The 14,828-nt window shown below is 43.4% G+C and overlaps 1 protein-coding gene across 1 annotated transcript; it reads right to left on the bottom strand.

Moving 5' to 3' along the window:
* Positions 1 to 4,141: 4,141 nt before the first annotated feature.
* On the bottom strand, positions 4,142 to 13,069 carry LOC126485070 (nucleolin-like). The gene is made up of 2 exons (XM_050108673.1): positions 12,568 to 13,069; positions 4,142 to 4,254 (listed from the first exon to the last, which is right to left on the bottom strand). The coding sequence occupies exons 1-2, from the start codon at positions 13,016 to 13,018 to the stop codon at positions 4,142 to 4,144; spliced, it is 564 nt and encodes a 187-aa protein (XP_049964630.1). The 5' UTR covers positions 13,019 to 13,069.
* Between the last annotated feature and the right edge of the window lie 1,759 nt (positions 13,070 to 14,828).

The following is a 14,828-nucleotide window of genomic DNA, read 5'->3' on the forward strand; positions in this document are numbered from 1 at the left end:
ACTTCAGGTAGGCAATGGATATACCCTCCTCGTGCTTCTGTAGTCACCTGTGTAAGCATTCAAACATATGAATCGTTGCCGCCAGTGTTCTACTAAGGGAGGCGGCGCTTGTCCACTTTTGGACGGCAGCAATCGTAATGGACGGCGCATGCGCCGTGTACTGTACGGTGGCCTATATAGGACGTCGATTTGCAGTCTGGCGTCAGTTCTCAGCGGGACTCATCAGCAGAAGCAGCATTCTCCTGAAGATGGCGACCAGTTGGATCGCCGAAATATCGAATCGAATTGATTCTAAGATCCGGTAGCAAACCCGAGGAGACTTTCAAGACTGAGTCAAATCATGTATGTAGCACTTCCGCCCCCGGTAGCTCAGTGCTGCCGGCACGGTATCTCAGCGTGTTTGGTCAGAGAGCTGGTTGGCCTCTGTAATAAAAAAAACTGAGTGGAACGATCAGCAAACGAACTTTAACGGATGTCATGTGACGTCCGCAACGACCAAACACAAAGTTAAAAAAAAAAGAAGTGGTCAGCGTGACAGAATGTCAATCCTAAGGGCACGGGTTCGATTCCCGGATGGGTCGGAGATTTTCTCCACCCCGAGACTGGGTGTTGTGTTGGCCTAGTCATCATCATTTCATCCCCATCGACGCGCAAGTCGCCGAAGTGGCATCAAATCGAAAGACATGCACCAGGCGAACGTCTACCCGACGGCAGGTCATCGTCACACAACATTAACTAATCATGTATGTAACACATAAGAACTCTGTATTTTTGGTGGGTATGGTCTTCAGCCAATGGAAAACCAGACAATATCTGAACACTTCAGGAGCCAAGTGGAGACTGTGACTTTTGGAGTGAAGAGCTCAAGATAGCGATTCTGGACACTTGAGGTGGAAGAAGACAGACCTGCCTGTGTAACATGCGTGATTCGGACTTCTAACTGAAATTATGGGAAGTGAACTGCCGCTACCATAGTTTAATTTTTCAAGGGACTTTATATTTCGAGAGGTCTGAATGTGTTCCAGAGCTATTCTGTCTAGTGTGTGTTAATCTGTGAATCATCGTGTTGTGAATATCGTAAGACCACTTCCCATTTATCTGAGATGTCCTTTCGCGGATAAACATTATTCAGCATAATTCTCTGTCATCTTCATCAAGTATAGACGTTATAATAGAAACCTTTTTATTAAATTATTTGTTTATCTGTTATATTTCTGTGTATTTTATTAATTCGCAATTCTAGCCAACGCAAAGGCTATTTCACTGCGAGATCACAGCTACGTGTTACTATTTGCAGCGAATTAGCTGTGGGGCGCAAGAAAGTAGACGTGCGCAGCTCTACCCAATGACTACATCGAGCTATTCTTTTTAAACAGACCCGTGCATAACCCCAGTAACCAAATTACGAGTAGCTTTAGGTAAGGACACTGAAATCCGGTTGCGCAGGACAGAGCGGATCAGGTTATGGAAAGGGGCCAAGACCAGTTACTGTTAATTACACAAGAACACACAACTTTATTGCTCGAAAATCAATGCACAGTTTTGTCTTTAAAACAACAAGGATCAATTCACGGCTGAGGGCCCAAGTAACTTCTCAATAATAAAGTTTAAATAATTCCTTTTAAAACACAACGATTTAGAGAAACGGCTAAAGTCCTTACTTAAGCAAAATTAAAATATCCTTAAATAATTCCTTTTAAGGCACCAGAATTTAGACAAACGGCTGAAATCCTTAAGTAAAATTAAAATATCTTCTCAGCCAAAGGCATAATAGTATTTCAGATCAGCAAAGGAAATTCTTTAAAAGACAAGCATTTACAAATCTCGGCTATAAGCCATATTAAGGAAAATTTAAATTAAGCCCTCGGCTGGAAGCCCAATATTTTTTTAACATAATAAAAGGTATCCTTTAAAGACAAGCATTTACACAGTCCAACAAAAAACCATCTTAAGAAAACTTGAAATATCTTGACGGCTGAAGGGCCAAACAATTATTCAAAATAATTAAAGACAAACCTTACGATAAGCATTTACACAGTGTGGCTGAAGGACATTTTAAGAATTCAAGATAATTAAAGACAAACCTTACAGACATAAATTTACACATTGCGGCTGAAAGCTACAGATTTTAAAACAAACGCGGCTGAAGGCCTAAATACAGGGCAAACAAGAATTTTAAATGAAACACGGCTGAAGGCCTAATCTTAAAATACTTCACATAAGGTTCGGCTGAAGGCCATATACTGAACATAAAAATTAATACACGGCTAAAGGCCCGGCACAGTACTTGTGAAAAAAGAAAATCACAATCACAAAGAACAGAACACTGGTACTGAGAAGTGTTCCAAGGGTCGGTCTGGGGAGGAAAAGGACAGCCATGCATAACACTAAGTAATCGAGTGGTAGCACGACCTAGGTACGGCCGAAGAACCAGCCAACAACCAACAGAGGACATCACAGAAGCTACAAACAGTTCCGCGTAAACACTTCCACCAAGAACTCCGACAATCCTCACACCAATCAACGTGGAACAACAGTCCACACGCAGAGTTTCCATAAGCGGTCGGCGACCAAATACACGTCCTCCGATGAGACGACTCACTGACCAACCAAGGTCGTCCCCATTCAAATTATGTGTGTCGGCAGCGGTCGGGCGTGTCTTGGCTGTCCGGAGCTCACTGCAGCTCCAACACGACTCAACTCTATGTCCATTGGGAACTCGGAGACACAGCGACCCGGGCAGACTGGGACGAACCCAACTATGCAGAGGTAACTGTTGCGCATTGGCCACGACATCTCTGCAGAAGGAAGGAACCGACTCACGTCCGGCAAGATGACCAACTGACGATGCCCAGAAACGGTCAAAAGACCAAATACACGTCGCCCAATGAGACTACCAACCAGCGGTCGTTCCCGCTCCACTCTCTTTCCGTCGGACAGTCCATGTGTGTGGCCAGCGGTCGGCAAGTACTGGCTGCCCGCGGCTCACTAGCGCTCCGTCTCCGACTGAACTCCCGACACACGACGACGACCCGGGAAAATACTAGCGGTCGCTCCAGAGATGGTACGAGCGCGCGCTTATCAATAAACGCTGCTGCTGCCACTCACGGGCAAGCAAACCAGCAACACAGTGATGCCAGTAAATCGAATTAAACGAAAAACGAGGCGACAGAACCACAAAAATGACGAGCAATAAACGGCGTAACCGCTAGCCGCGCATTGCTCAGACACAACTGGTTTGCTTGTATGGACTGCCGTTTGGAAGACCAAAACCGTTAAGTACTATCGCACTCACCAAAAGGATATGGGGAGTGCTACAGTTTGGTAATAAGTGCTATAAATGGTGCCTAGTGACACAGGATAGCAGCGAGCAGTTGGAACCATTGTTTCAAGCTGCGTGGTTACTGCGCTGGTTATCGTTCGAACTGGTATTGGTTCTGGAGTTCAAACGTTTGACAGATATGTAAAATTGTTTTTCTTTTTTTTCACGTTCTTGCCATTAGTTTTAAATATACTCTCAGTGATAGCCAGAAAAACTTAATCTTAAGCTACGTTTAGAAGCACGTTTTTAGTCACACACCCCTTTAGGTTGGTTGTGGTAGTGGCCATGCTCCTTAAGTTTGGTTGATGTAAATGCGGACCTGTGGGGTTGGGTACTTAGTTAAAGGGGAGTCTATAATCACACTGTCATTTCTCTTGAACAACACTAAACATTTCAGTAATTTTTATAGGCATATGGCTATTCGAATTTTGTTTGAATGTGATATTTACAACTCACGCAGCAACAAAAGAATAGATTTTTTCAAACTGCACTAACAATGTTTTCCTGATACTTGCAGAATTCCGAGAACGAACAAGCATTATGAACGCAAGAACCAGAAACATCAGCGTGATAAATCTCAGCTGGTACGTGTCACAGCAACTGTGAAAGCAAAGTGCTGCAAAAACGTTCTGAGTTCCTCAAACCACTTTGCAATTTCTATAACTTGATTGTACTCCTGAGCAAGCGGTTCAAGAAACAATGTTTTCAAGGAAACTGTTTTTGAATGCAGTGCTCAAAAATCTTTTAATTTCTCACTTCGGAGAAATGGAGCAAGCATTCTTTGGTTACAAGTTGTTGGATTTGAGAAGAATGGCATTTTTACTTCTCCAGAGATATAGCTTGACATCCTCGTCCAAAGAAGGACGACAAGGACGAGCTTGGGCTGCCATTTTTCTTGAGAGACACCAGGATCAGTACCCAGTTCGCAAACCCTGTGAAATATCATATGATAGAGGCTAGAGAATGTGATGACTTTCTTTCATATATTGGCATACGCTTTCAGCAAACACTCTTACCCAGCAGACCGAGTGTATAACGTGGACAGGCCTGTCCAGTGTCCAGAGCAGAAATCCCAAAGTGACATGGATGAAAGGAAAAAAAAGTTCAGGTCTAACGTCCACAGAAAGAGGGGCTACAATCACAATTATCGCATGCCAGAGTGCTTCAGGGCATTATGTCCATCCAGTAATAATATTATCTCAAATCCTTAAAATCTACGTATTGCAGTGGACATGAAAACATATCAACGAACTTAATCAAACGGTGTTCATGCGAGTTGACTCCTACCTTAAGCTATTTGTGTAACCAACCTCTTATCAGTGGAATATTTCCAGACTGGCTAAAATATGCTAAAGTCAAGCCTCTTTACAAGAAGGGGGATAAAGAGATACCATCAAGCAATCGACCAAATTTCACTTTTGCCGGATTTCTCAAAAAATATTTGAAAAGGTTGTGTTCAAGTGTATCCCTGAGCATCTGACTGCAAATGAGTTTGGATTTCTTAAGAGTTACGATACAGAGAAGGCTATTTACATGTACAGTGAGAATGTACCTAATTCATTAGATAGCAAGTTATAGGCTACTGGCATTTTCTGTGTCCCGTCGAAACCCTTTGACTGTGTGAATCACAGCATTCTCTTAAGTAAATTAGAATATTGTGGTGTCAACGGCAGTGCTGTGAAATTGTTTGAGTCTTCTATAACTACGAGGGAACAAAGAGTGTCGTTACAAAATATCTGTGCAGTAAACAGTCAGTCTTCCTCTGATTGGGAATTAATTACATGTGGTGTTCCTCAAGATTCCATCTTGGTTCCATTGCTTTTTCTTGTGATCATTAATGACCTTTCGTTTGTTACAATGGCAGATACTAAGTTTGTTTTGTTTGCAGATGATACAAACATTGCAGTAAGCAGCATGTCAAGTACAGATTTAGAAATAGCTGCTAATCAAATTTTCACTGACAGTAATAAATGCTTCAAAGCCAATTCACTGTCATTAAACTTTGAAAACACCCATTATATGCAGTTCAAAACCTGTAAGAGATTTCCATCCACCATGTGTATAACATATGAAGACATGCAGATCGAAGAGGTTGGCAGTGTTAAATTTCTGGGATTACAACTCGATAATAAATTCAGTTGGGAATGGCATACCACATAACTGCTTAAGACCTAAATAAGTCTGTATTTGCAGTGAGAATGATGTTAGGCGTAGCAGTCATAAATATGAAAAAACTTGCGTACTTTGCTTACTTCGATTCTACTATGTCATCTTATTCTGAGGGAACTCATCAAACTGGGCAAAAGTTTTTAGCGTGGAAAAGCGTCTAATAAGTATCATTTGTGGTGTAAATTCAAGAACGTCATGTAGAAACCTGTTCAAGGGACTTTGTATTCTAACCACTGCTTCTCAGTATATTTATTTCTCAATGAAATTTGTTGCAAGTAATATATTTCTGTTTCCAACAAATAGCTCAATACATAGTATCAATACCAGGAATAAGAACAACCTACATAAAGACCGAAAATCACATACCTTGGTCCAAAAAGCGGTCCAATATTCATGAACACACATTTTCAATAAATTGCCAGCAACCACTAAAAACTTGGTTTCAGGTAAAGCACTGCTTAAACAAAGTTTGAAAGATTTTTTTGACAGGCAACTCCTTCTACTCTATAGATGAATATCTTAAGAGAGACAGTTAGTCCAGCTTAAGTAAAAATGTCTATTATATGTCGGTTTTGACAGTACTTGGTCATAACAGCCAAGGTTAGGTATTTTGTGTATAATAAATTTATTAATAGTGCATAACAATGTTTCATTCTGACTCAGTATTAATTCTGTAAATATTAGCTATTCCATACTGTATTGTATTCACCAATTTCGACAATATCCTGACAAATTTTCAGAGTAATATGTACTCGTATTATACTCAAATGCTTTATGTTTTTTATGTTATACTTTTTGACATGTCCCACGCCAACGAGAATCACCTCATCTTTTGGGTCAAAGGAACTAAAACTGAATCTAATCTAATCTCTAGAACCAACATACCCAAAGCTCCAGTACGAGGCTACCCTGATGGTGCAACTGGAAGAGCTCATCCTTCAGGATTGGTTCAAAACAATTTGTTTACCGATTGGTTCGTTCACTTCACTGAGAAAATATGTCTTACTGAACAAAGGCCTCTTCTGCTCAACTTGGATGGTCATTATCGCCACGTTCGAAATCCAGATGTGGTTCACTGGGCGAAAGAGCACCATGAGACTATCATCTCACTGCCCCCTCCCACAAACTACGGCCTCTATATAAGACGTTCATGGGTCCTCTCAAAACATACTACAGCGAGGCAGCGCAGTATGGTTGTATCAGAATTGGCGTCCTCTCACGCCTTATGACGCTACGGGGGTTTTTGACCTATCTTAATTTCCTACGCAATCAGCTGAGATAGTAGTAAACTTGTTCAAAGTAATTGGGTTATACCAAATGAAGCGCCACATCTTCACCGACGCTGACTTCACAGTTGCTGAGTTGCTTGCAGGAAAAACGTGCTCCAGCGTAGAAAACAGACCAAAAGTACCTCTACTTGCTGTGTCTGGACCATCGACATCATCTGCCCCTCCTTATATACAGTTACATCAAGCTCTAGCTATGCCACTTGATGAGGCCGCTTTAGCACCGCGAAGTTCTGTACTTCCGCAAATGCAGTGTCACCTGTCCCCAACATTAACAAAAGAACCACCACTCGCTGAAGCAAATCAGCAACCGCCAGCCTTATCACTTGGACGTTATACAGAGATAAGTTGACCAAGTTGCTTGGTGAAAGTATTGCCAAGAAGAGGTCATGTTTACCTGGGGCTAAAGGCCGCCCTGCGGGAAGAGGTGGAAAGTCCCAACGCCTTAAGAAAAAGAAAATTTGTTCCACGAAACGACCTGGTTCAGCATAGGATTCGTCAGATTCTTACGAGCCTACCCTTGTGGACGGAGATAATGACTTGGATATGAAAGATACAACAAACTCAGCTTTACGAAAGTAAAAAATCTAGAGTTTTTTCAAAAGAAGGTACCTTTATGTCAAATACAGTAGAGGATGCACAGAAATAATGACTTGGATATGAAAGATGTGAATACATCAGACTCAAGCGATGCAAATTGCATCTTTCGCGATGAAATTTTTTTCTCAAGACACTCTAGTACAGACGTGAATTAAATGTGTAATGTGTCAAATATAGGCACACTTAGATAGTGCCAGCGCTGAGGAAGATACTGACGTTTGCAATTTCTGTAAATGACTTTAGCTCTGATGTTCATTTAAAATTATTAAATGTATGTATCATTCTTTTCGTGGACTAGTCTACTTTTTGTATGGTTTTATCTCGTTAAAATATTTTACAAGGTTACTTGCACCGTTTTTTGGATGCTCATATTTGCACCACCTTTTTGTCTTCCTATTACAAGCTTTTTGTGAGCCTTCGTTTCCTAATAGAAACTATGATCACTGTTTTGCCTCTCGTCATTTTTCAAATTTGTTATAATTGTTAACGTAAGTAAAAAATATACAATTTTTCCAAAAGAAGGTACCTTTATGTCAAATACAATAGCGGATGCACTTATTTATACCTTTACCTCTACACCAAATAAAAATGAGAGTGACAAATACGCAGCTTGCATCAAAGAATGTAATCACAATTAGGACAGTTGATATTTTTAAAAATATAGGGAATCCGATACATCGATATATCGACGAAACAACTGTCGATATGCCAGCCAGAAATAAATATCTTTGTTGGTCCCTTATGGACGAGGGACATCAGCCTGGTAAGTAATTGTCACTGTCAATGAAATGCACCAACAGCCGCGTAACTTAAGATATTTTTTTTATTTTATTTTATTTTGTCATCAAGTCTTCGAATGAAGCACTAGTGTAACGACTGAATTCACGACATCCAGTGATTTATGGCTGTATACGTAATTTTCGTTTATTTGGAGAGATAAATATGTGGCCTGCAGATGGCATAACGAAATGCTGAATTTGGTAGCCTTCAAAATAAAATAAAATAACATCTTAAGTTACACAGCTGTTAGTGAATTTCATTGACATTGACAATTACTTAAAAAAAATATCGGCTGCACGTTGTAAATATACTGCCAGTTTTAGAGCTGTATATTTAAGTATTGATTTATTATTAGATACTCTGTACATCAACAAGCTAGCAGTTGGTTTATCCTCCTCAGAGCGCGAATTGAAAGGAAAACGATGCACGTTCACGCCTGGCGATAACCACTTTGCTAAAAATGTTAACTGCAGGTCAGTGGCACACTGAAAGGTGTCCGATGGGGCCATCGTTCGGTTTCGTCATGTATCGGATTTGCCTGGAACATTTCAAGTCGGCTTCCCTGTTTTTCCATTTCTGCCAGAGCTAGCGACGTAGCAGGTTGTATTGTCTCTTGCAGCGGTCTCTCCACCATATTTTCAGAAATTTTATAGATTATATAACTCAGTACATATCTCGAATTATCTCTTCTTATCTTACCGATTCCTAAACTTTAATATACGATGATTATCAATGCAAAGTAGTTTCAAGCCCTATTATTCCTTGGAGCGTCCATTTATTCCATGGGATAGCTTCTCTGCTATCTGTTTTCTCCTATGAAAAGAATGAGGCAAAGCTTGCCGATTAGCCGTGAAAGAAGGAAGATGTATATGTATGTATTGATGAGCTAGTCGCCATCTTGATGAGATTCTGTATGAGAATGAATTTAATACATGAACTAAACTAAAGTAAGTGTGTTCGCGTATTATTTAACTGCTTATTATTGACAGTGTCTGCTTACTGCGCTGTGTTGCACGGGATCAGTGGGGAAAGTCTGATTTACACTGGGCGAACCTGCCGTTTAGTATCCTCAAGATATCCAGTTACTTCAAATAAATAGGCTAACACGGTCCTACCAGTAGATCTCCGGTCTTCGCCATGTGATCACCGAAAGTTAATAATTATTACAAATGTTTTCAGGAGGTCGACTGACAATTTTCGTCGCACCGAGACTTCGAAATTGCTTCACTGCCTTATGGAATTTAAGTTAAGCTAAATTTAATCAGGATAGAACAGTATTGAACTGTGTGAATGTGATAAGCCTGCTTTGTGAATGAAAATTCCCTTAAGATACGCATGTTTTTACTATCCTGATCAGTGAAGCTAAATCAGGCCGGTGTGAGAGAGGTTTTTAAATTTTTTGAATACCACCAAAAAAAATTATTAAAAGGTGTAGTGTCAAAATTGCATGATGAAACCAAACGTTGAAGTTTCTGTTGGTATTGCCGATCACCGATTACGTCGGCATTTCCTCTCACACGTCCCCGCTCACCGCAAAGACCAATTTCGTCATTTAGATTTTTGTTCATCTGGTTCAGCAACTGATTTTGAACAATGCCGATGTGAAGAAATAGCACACCAGTTGCGTTGAAAATTGCTTATTAACGCAACTGGTGTGCTACTTCTTCCATTCACACCATCACCCCCCCCCCCCCCACCCCCCAGTACAGTCAGACTTCTTTGTGCCATCTATACTCGCTTCACACAGTCAAAGAGAAAGACTGGACGTGATGAAAGCTATAAAAACCGATAAGACTTCTTCATACACTGAAAGCAAAATTATGTTCTACTACGATCTCAAATTAACTACTTCAAATATTTACCGAAAATTCCAAAAAATATATAATATAAAATCAAAATATCGGCACTCACTATCGCCACTGCGACATCTATACAGGGTGGTCCATTGATAGTGACCTGGCCAAATATCTCACGAAATAAGCATCAAACGAAAAACTACAAAGAACGAAACTCTTCTAGCTTGAAGGAGGAAACCAGATGGCGCTATGGTTGGCCCAGTAGGTGGCGCTGCCATAGCTCAAATAGACATGAAGTGCGTTTTTTTTAAAATAGGAACCCCCATTTTTATTACATATTCGTGTAGTACATAAGGAAATATGAATGTTTTAGTTGGACCACTTTTTTCGCTTTGTGATAGATGGCACTGCAATAATCACAAAGGTATAAGTACGTGGTATCACGTAACATTCCGCCAGTGCCGACGGTATTTGCTTCGTGATACATTACATGTGTTAAAATGGACAGTTTACTAGTTGCTGAAAAGGTGGATATCGTGTTGATGTGTGGCTATTGTGATCAAAATGCCCAACGGACGTGTGCTACGTATGCTGCTCGGTATCCAGGACGACATCGTCCAAGTGTCCGGACCGTTCGACCGTTCGCCGGACAGTTACGTTATTTAAGGAAACAGCAAGTGTTCAACCACATGTGAAATGTCAACCACGACCTGCAACAAATGATGATGCCCAAGTAGGAGTTTCAGCTGCTGTTACGGCTAATCCGCACATCAGTAGCAGACAAATTGCGCGGGAATCGGCAATCTCAAAAACGTCGGTGTTGAGAATGCTACATCAACATCGATTGCACCCGTACCATATTTCTATGCACCAGGAATTGCATGGCGACGACTTTGAACGTCTTGTACAGTTCTGCCACTGGGCACAAGAGAAATTACGGGACGATGACAGATTTCTTGCACGCGTTCTATTTAGCGTCGAAGCGTCATTCACCAACAGCGGTAACGTAAACCGGCATAATATGCACTATTGGGCAACGGAAAATCCACGATGGCTGCGACAAGTGGAACATCAGGGACCATGGCGGGTTAATGTATGGTGCGGCATTATGGGAGGAAGGATAATTGGCCCCCATTTTATCGATGGCAATCTAAATGGGGCAATGTACGCTGCTTTCGTACGTAATGTTCTACCGATGTTACTACAAGATGTTTCACTGCATGACAGAATGGCGATGTACTTCCAACATGATGGATGTCCGGCACCTATCTCGCGTGCAGTTGAAGCGGTACTGAATAGCACATTTCATGACAGGTGGATTGGTCGTCGAAGCACCATACCATGGCCCGCACGTTCACCAGATCTGATGTCCCCAGATTTATTTCTGTGGGGAAAGTTGAAGGATATTTGCTATCGTGATCCAGTCACAACGCCTGACAACATGCGGCAGCGCATTGTCAATGCATGTGCGAACATTACGGAAGGCGAACTACTCGCTGTTGAGAGGAGTGTATCGCCAAATGCGTTGAGGTTGACGGACATCATTTTGAGCATTTATTGCATTAATGTGGTATTTACAGGTAATCACACTGTAACAGCATGCGTTCTCAGAAATGATAAGTTCACAAAGGTACATGTATCACATTGGAACAACCGAAATAAAATGTTCGAACGTATCTACGTTCTGTATTTTAATTTAAAAAAACTACCTCTTACCAGTTGTTCGTCTAAAATTGTGAGCCATATGTTTGTGACTATTACAGCGCCATCTATCACAAAGCGAAAAAAGTGGTCCAACTAAAACATTCATATTTCTTTAAGTACTACACGAATATGTAATAAAAATGGGCGTTCCTATTTTAAAAAAACGCAGTTGGTATCCGTTTGACCTATGGCAGCGCTATCTAGCGGGTCAACCGTAGCGCCGTCTGGTTTCCCCCTTCAAGCTAGACTAGTTTCGGACTTTGTAGTTTTTTGTTTTGACGCTTATTTCGTGAGATATTTGGCCCGGTCACGATCAATGGATCACCCTGTATATCCGTGAAAAATGTGTCGCCGATGAATAGCGATATCTTTCTTGAAGTATATCTATATATCGATATTTTATCAACGGCTCCAATCACAATGAAACGGTACTTAAGCGCCCGTTTCATTACTATTGATCTGGAATCCATCCACACCCGCCGCATCCACCAGCATCTCCGCCAGCACCGCCTCCTTCCCGTTACCCAGTGTGGCTTTCGGCCGTCCTTCTCTTCCGACGACCTACTGCTTCACCTCACTCATCTCCTGTCCAAACAGCTTAATTCCCGTCGCTCCGCAATCTTCCTCTCCCTGGACCTCGAATGTGCCTATGACCGCGTCTGGCATTCCCGTCTCCTCTTCAAGCTCCAAACCTTCGCCCTTCCCATTAACTACGTCCGTCTGATCGGCTCCTTTCTGTCCCACCGTCCTTCCTACGTCACCATCCATAACACGGATTCCTACACCTTTTTTCCCTCCGCCTGTGTCCCCCAAGGCTCCGTCCTCTCCCCCCTTCTGTACCTTTTGTACACGGCGGACATGCCGCCGCCGTCATCCCCCGCCCACCTTCTACATCTACATCTACATCTACATTGATACTCCGCAAGCCACCCAACGGTGTGTGGCGGAGGGCTTTTTTTTTTTTTTTTGGATGGATTATATTCCTCATCACTTGCATCATCATCTGAGCCTTCGTCACTTTCTTCACTGCTGCCTTTCTTGGGCCGCTTCGTGGGCTTTTTAGCTGCTCTCTTTGCTTTAGGTTTTTCATCTTCTTCTTCCTCCTCATCCTCCTCTTCTTCCTCTTCCTCCTCATCCTCTTCCTCATCTTCATCCTTACTGTTTTTCTTTTTTCCGTCTTGTTTCTCTTTGAGACATTCCATTACCAAATCATCCACTTCCTTTTTCCTGTCTGAAAGATCAACATCCAGCTTCTCTTCAATCTGCTGGCGGACTTTTTTGGATGATGTTGATGTAAGATCAGCATCCTTCAGGATAGCGGCAATTTCCTTGCGGAGCTCGTCTTTCGAGATGTCTGCCATTTTAGCCAGTAAGGACAGTTCTACCAACAACTCGTGCTCGGAGGGACGCTACAGAACCCAGGCGATCATTGTAGGCAAAACCACCCCTTCCTTCCGCCTCCTCGATTTCTATCTAACCATCTATGGCCGTCCTATTGCCCTCACCCCCACCCTTAAGTAACTTGGCGTCACCCTCGACCGTCGCCTCTCCTGGACCCCCCATCTCCGGACAATCCGAGCCGAGGCACGCTCCCGACCCCGTCTCCTCGAGCTCCTTTCCGGCCGTACGTGGGGTCTGGACCCCTCCACCTTCTCCAGTTTGCCGATGACACACCCTTCCTTGCCCTTTCCCCTACCTTGCAGCGCTCCCAACACCTTCTGCAATCCCATCTTGACCGGTTCACCACTTGGTGCAATCAGTGGTTGCTCAAGGTCAATCCCTCCAAAACCCAGGCGATCATTGTAGGCAAAACCACCCCTTCCTTCCGCCTCCTCGATTTCTATCTAACCATCTATGGCCGTCCTATTGCCCTCACCCCCACCCTTAAGTAACTTGGCGTCACCCTCGACCGTCGCCTCTCCTGGACCCCCCATCTCCGGACAATCCGAGCCGAGGCACGCTCCCGACCCCGTCTCCTCGAGCTCCTTTCCGGCCGTACGTGGGGTCTGGACCCCTCCACCATACTCCACACCTATAAATCCCGCATCCGCCCTATCCTTTGTTACGCCCATCCGGCCTGGATCTCTGCCCCTCTACCTTTTATAAATCCCTTCAGATCCTTGAACACCATGCTCTCCACCTCGCCTATCGCATCCGTCTCCCCTCCCCCATGCGGATCCGGTATGACCTCATTCCGTTCCCCCACCTCCTCCTTTTCCTTGAAAGGATACGGATCCTTTACACCTCCCGTAAACTCGATCCTCCTCACCTGCTTGTCTCACCCATCCTCTCCCACCCCCTCCCGCTGCCGTGCCTGTATACTCACGTCCCACCCGGTCTCCATCTCTCCACCCTCCTTACCCTCTCCCAAGGTGGCTTCCGCCAGCTCCCTCTCTCTGATGATGTCCTCCTCCCCTCCATCTACCCCTCCTATCAACTTTGATCCTCCCCTCCCACTTCCTCTGTCTTTTCCTTTGGGCACCCTCCCTCCCCTCTCTCTCCTTTTCCCCCCATCCCCCTTCGTCCACCCCTCTTCCCCAGGGCTTCCCCTCCCCCTTCCTCCCTTTCCTCTATCTCCCCTGCCCGTGGCATCTCTGCTCTCCCCTCTCCCTCTCCCTCTCCCATCCACCCCCCCCCCCCTCTTGACAGGTCCCCAGACTCGTACACACTCAGTGGACATTCGCGCGCCGGAGATCATCGCCATCAGTGCCTCGTGTGTGTGCGTTCGTTTGTGTTTAGTGTTCTTTCGCCGTCCCGCCACCACTGTTCACGTCTGCCGCCGCAGTCTTCCGTGTTATGTGCGCCGTGTCAACAGGTTTTAGTGTCTTTTCTTGTCCAGCGTGAACGGCTTCGTGTATATTGTTTTTCAGTGTCTACAGTTTTTTACCCTCCATTTGTCTTCAATCATCTGTACCACCGTTATGTTTTATATTGTATCACTCTCGGCTGAAGAGCAGCGTATTATGCTGCTGACAGCCCACCTTTGTACAAGGTGTTGAAAATAACAATAAAGAAAAAAAAATACTATTGATGTTGTAATTCCAGCAATGTAAAACAGTGCGTAACACCCGCCATGTCAGTACACATGACAACCGTTGTTTACCTTTTCTGCGAGAACTTCTCCCATTACAGCAGCTGGGAGCAGAGACGTCGCTTTACCACCTGCTCTCC

Source organism: Schistocerca serialis, chromosome 6 (genome assembly GCF_023864345.2).
Source record: "Schistocerca serialis cubense isolate TAMUIC-IGC-003099 chromosome 6, iqSchSeri2.2, whole genome shotgun sequence".
Lineage (NCBI taxonomy): Eukaryota > Metazoa > Arthropoda > Insecta > Orthoptera > Acrididae > Schistocerca > Schistocerca serialis.

Bases quoted from the DNA above. Each gene is read 5' to 3' on its own strand.
- LOC126485070 (XM_050108673.1), bottom strand. From the start codon at position 13,018: ATGGCAGACATCTCGAAAGACGAGCTCCGCAAGGAAATTGCCGCTATC. The intron at 4,255-12,567 runs GTAGATGTAGAT...GATATTTCACAG, and splicing joins GTGGCTTGCGGAGTATCAAT to GGTTTGCGAACTGGGTACTG.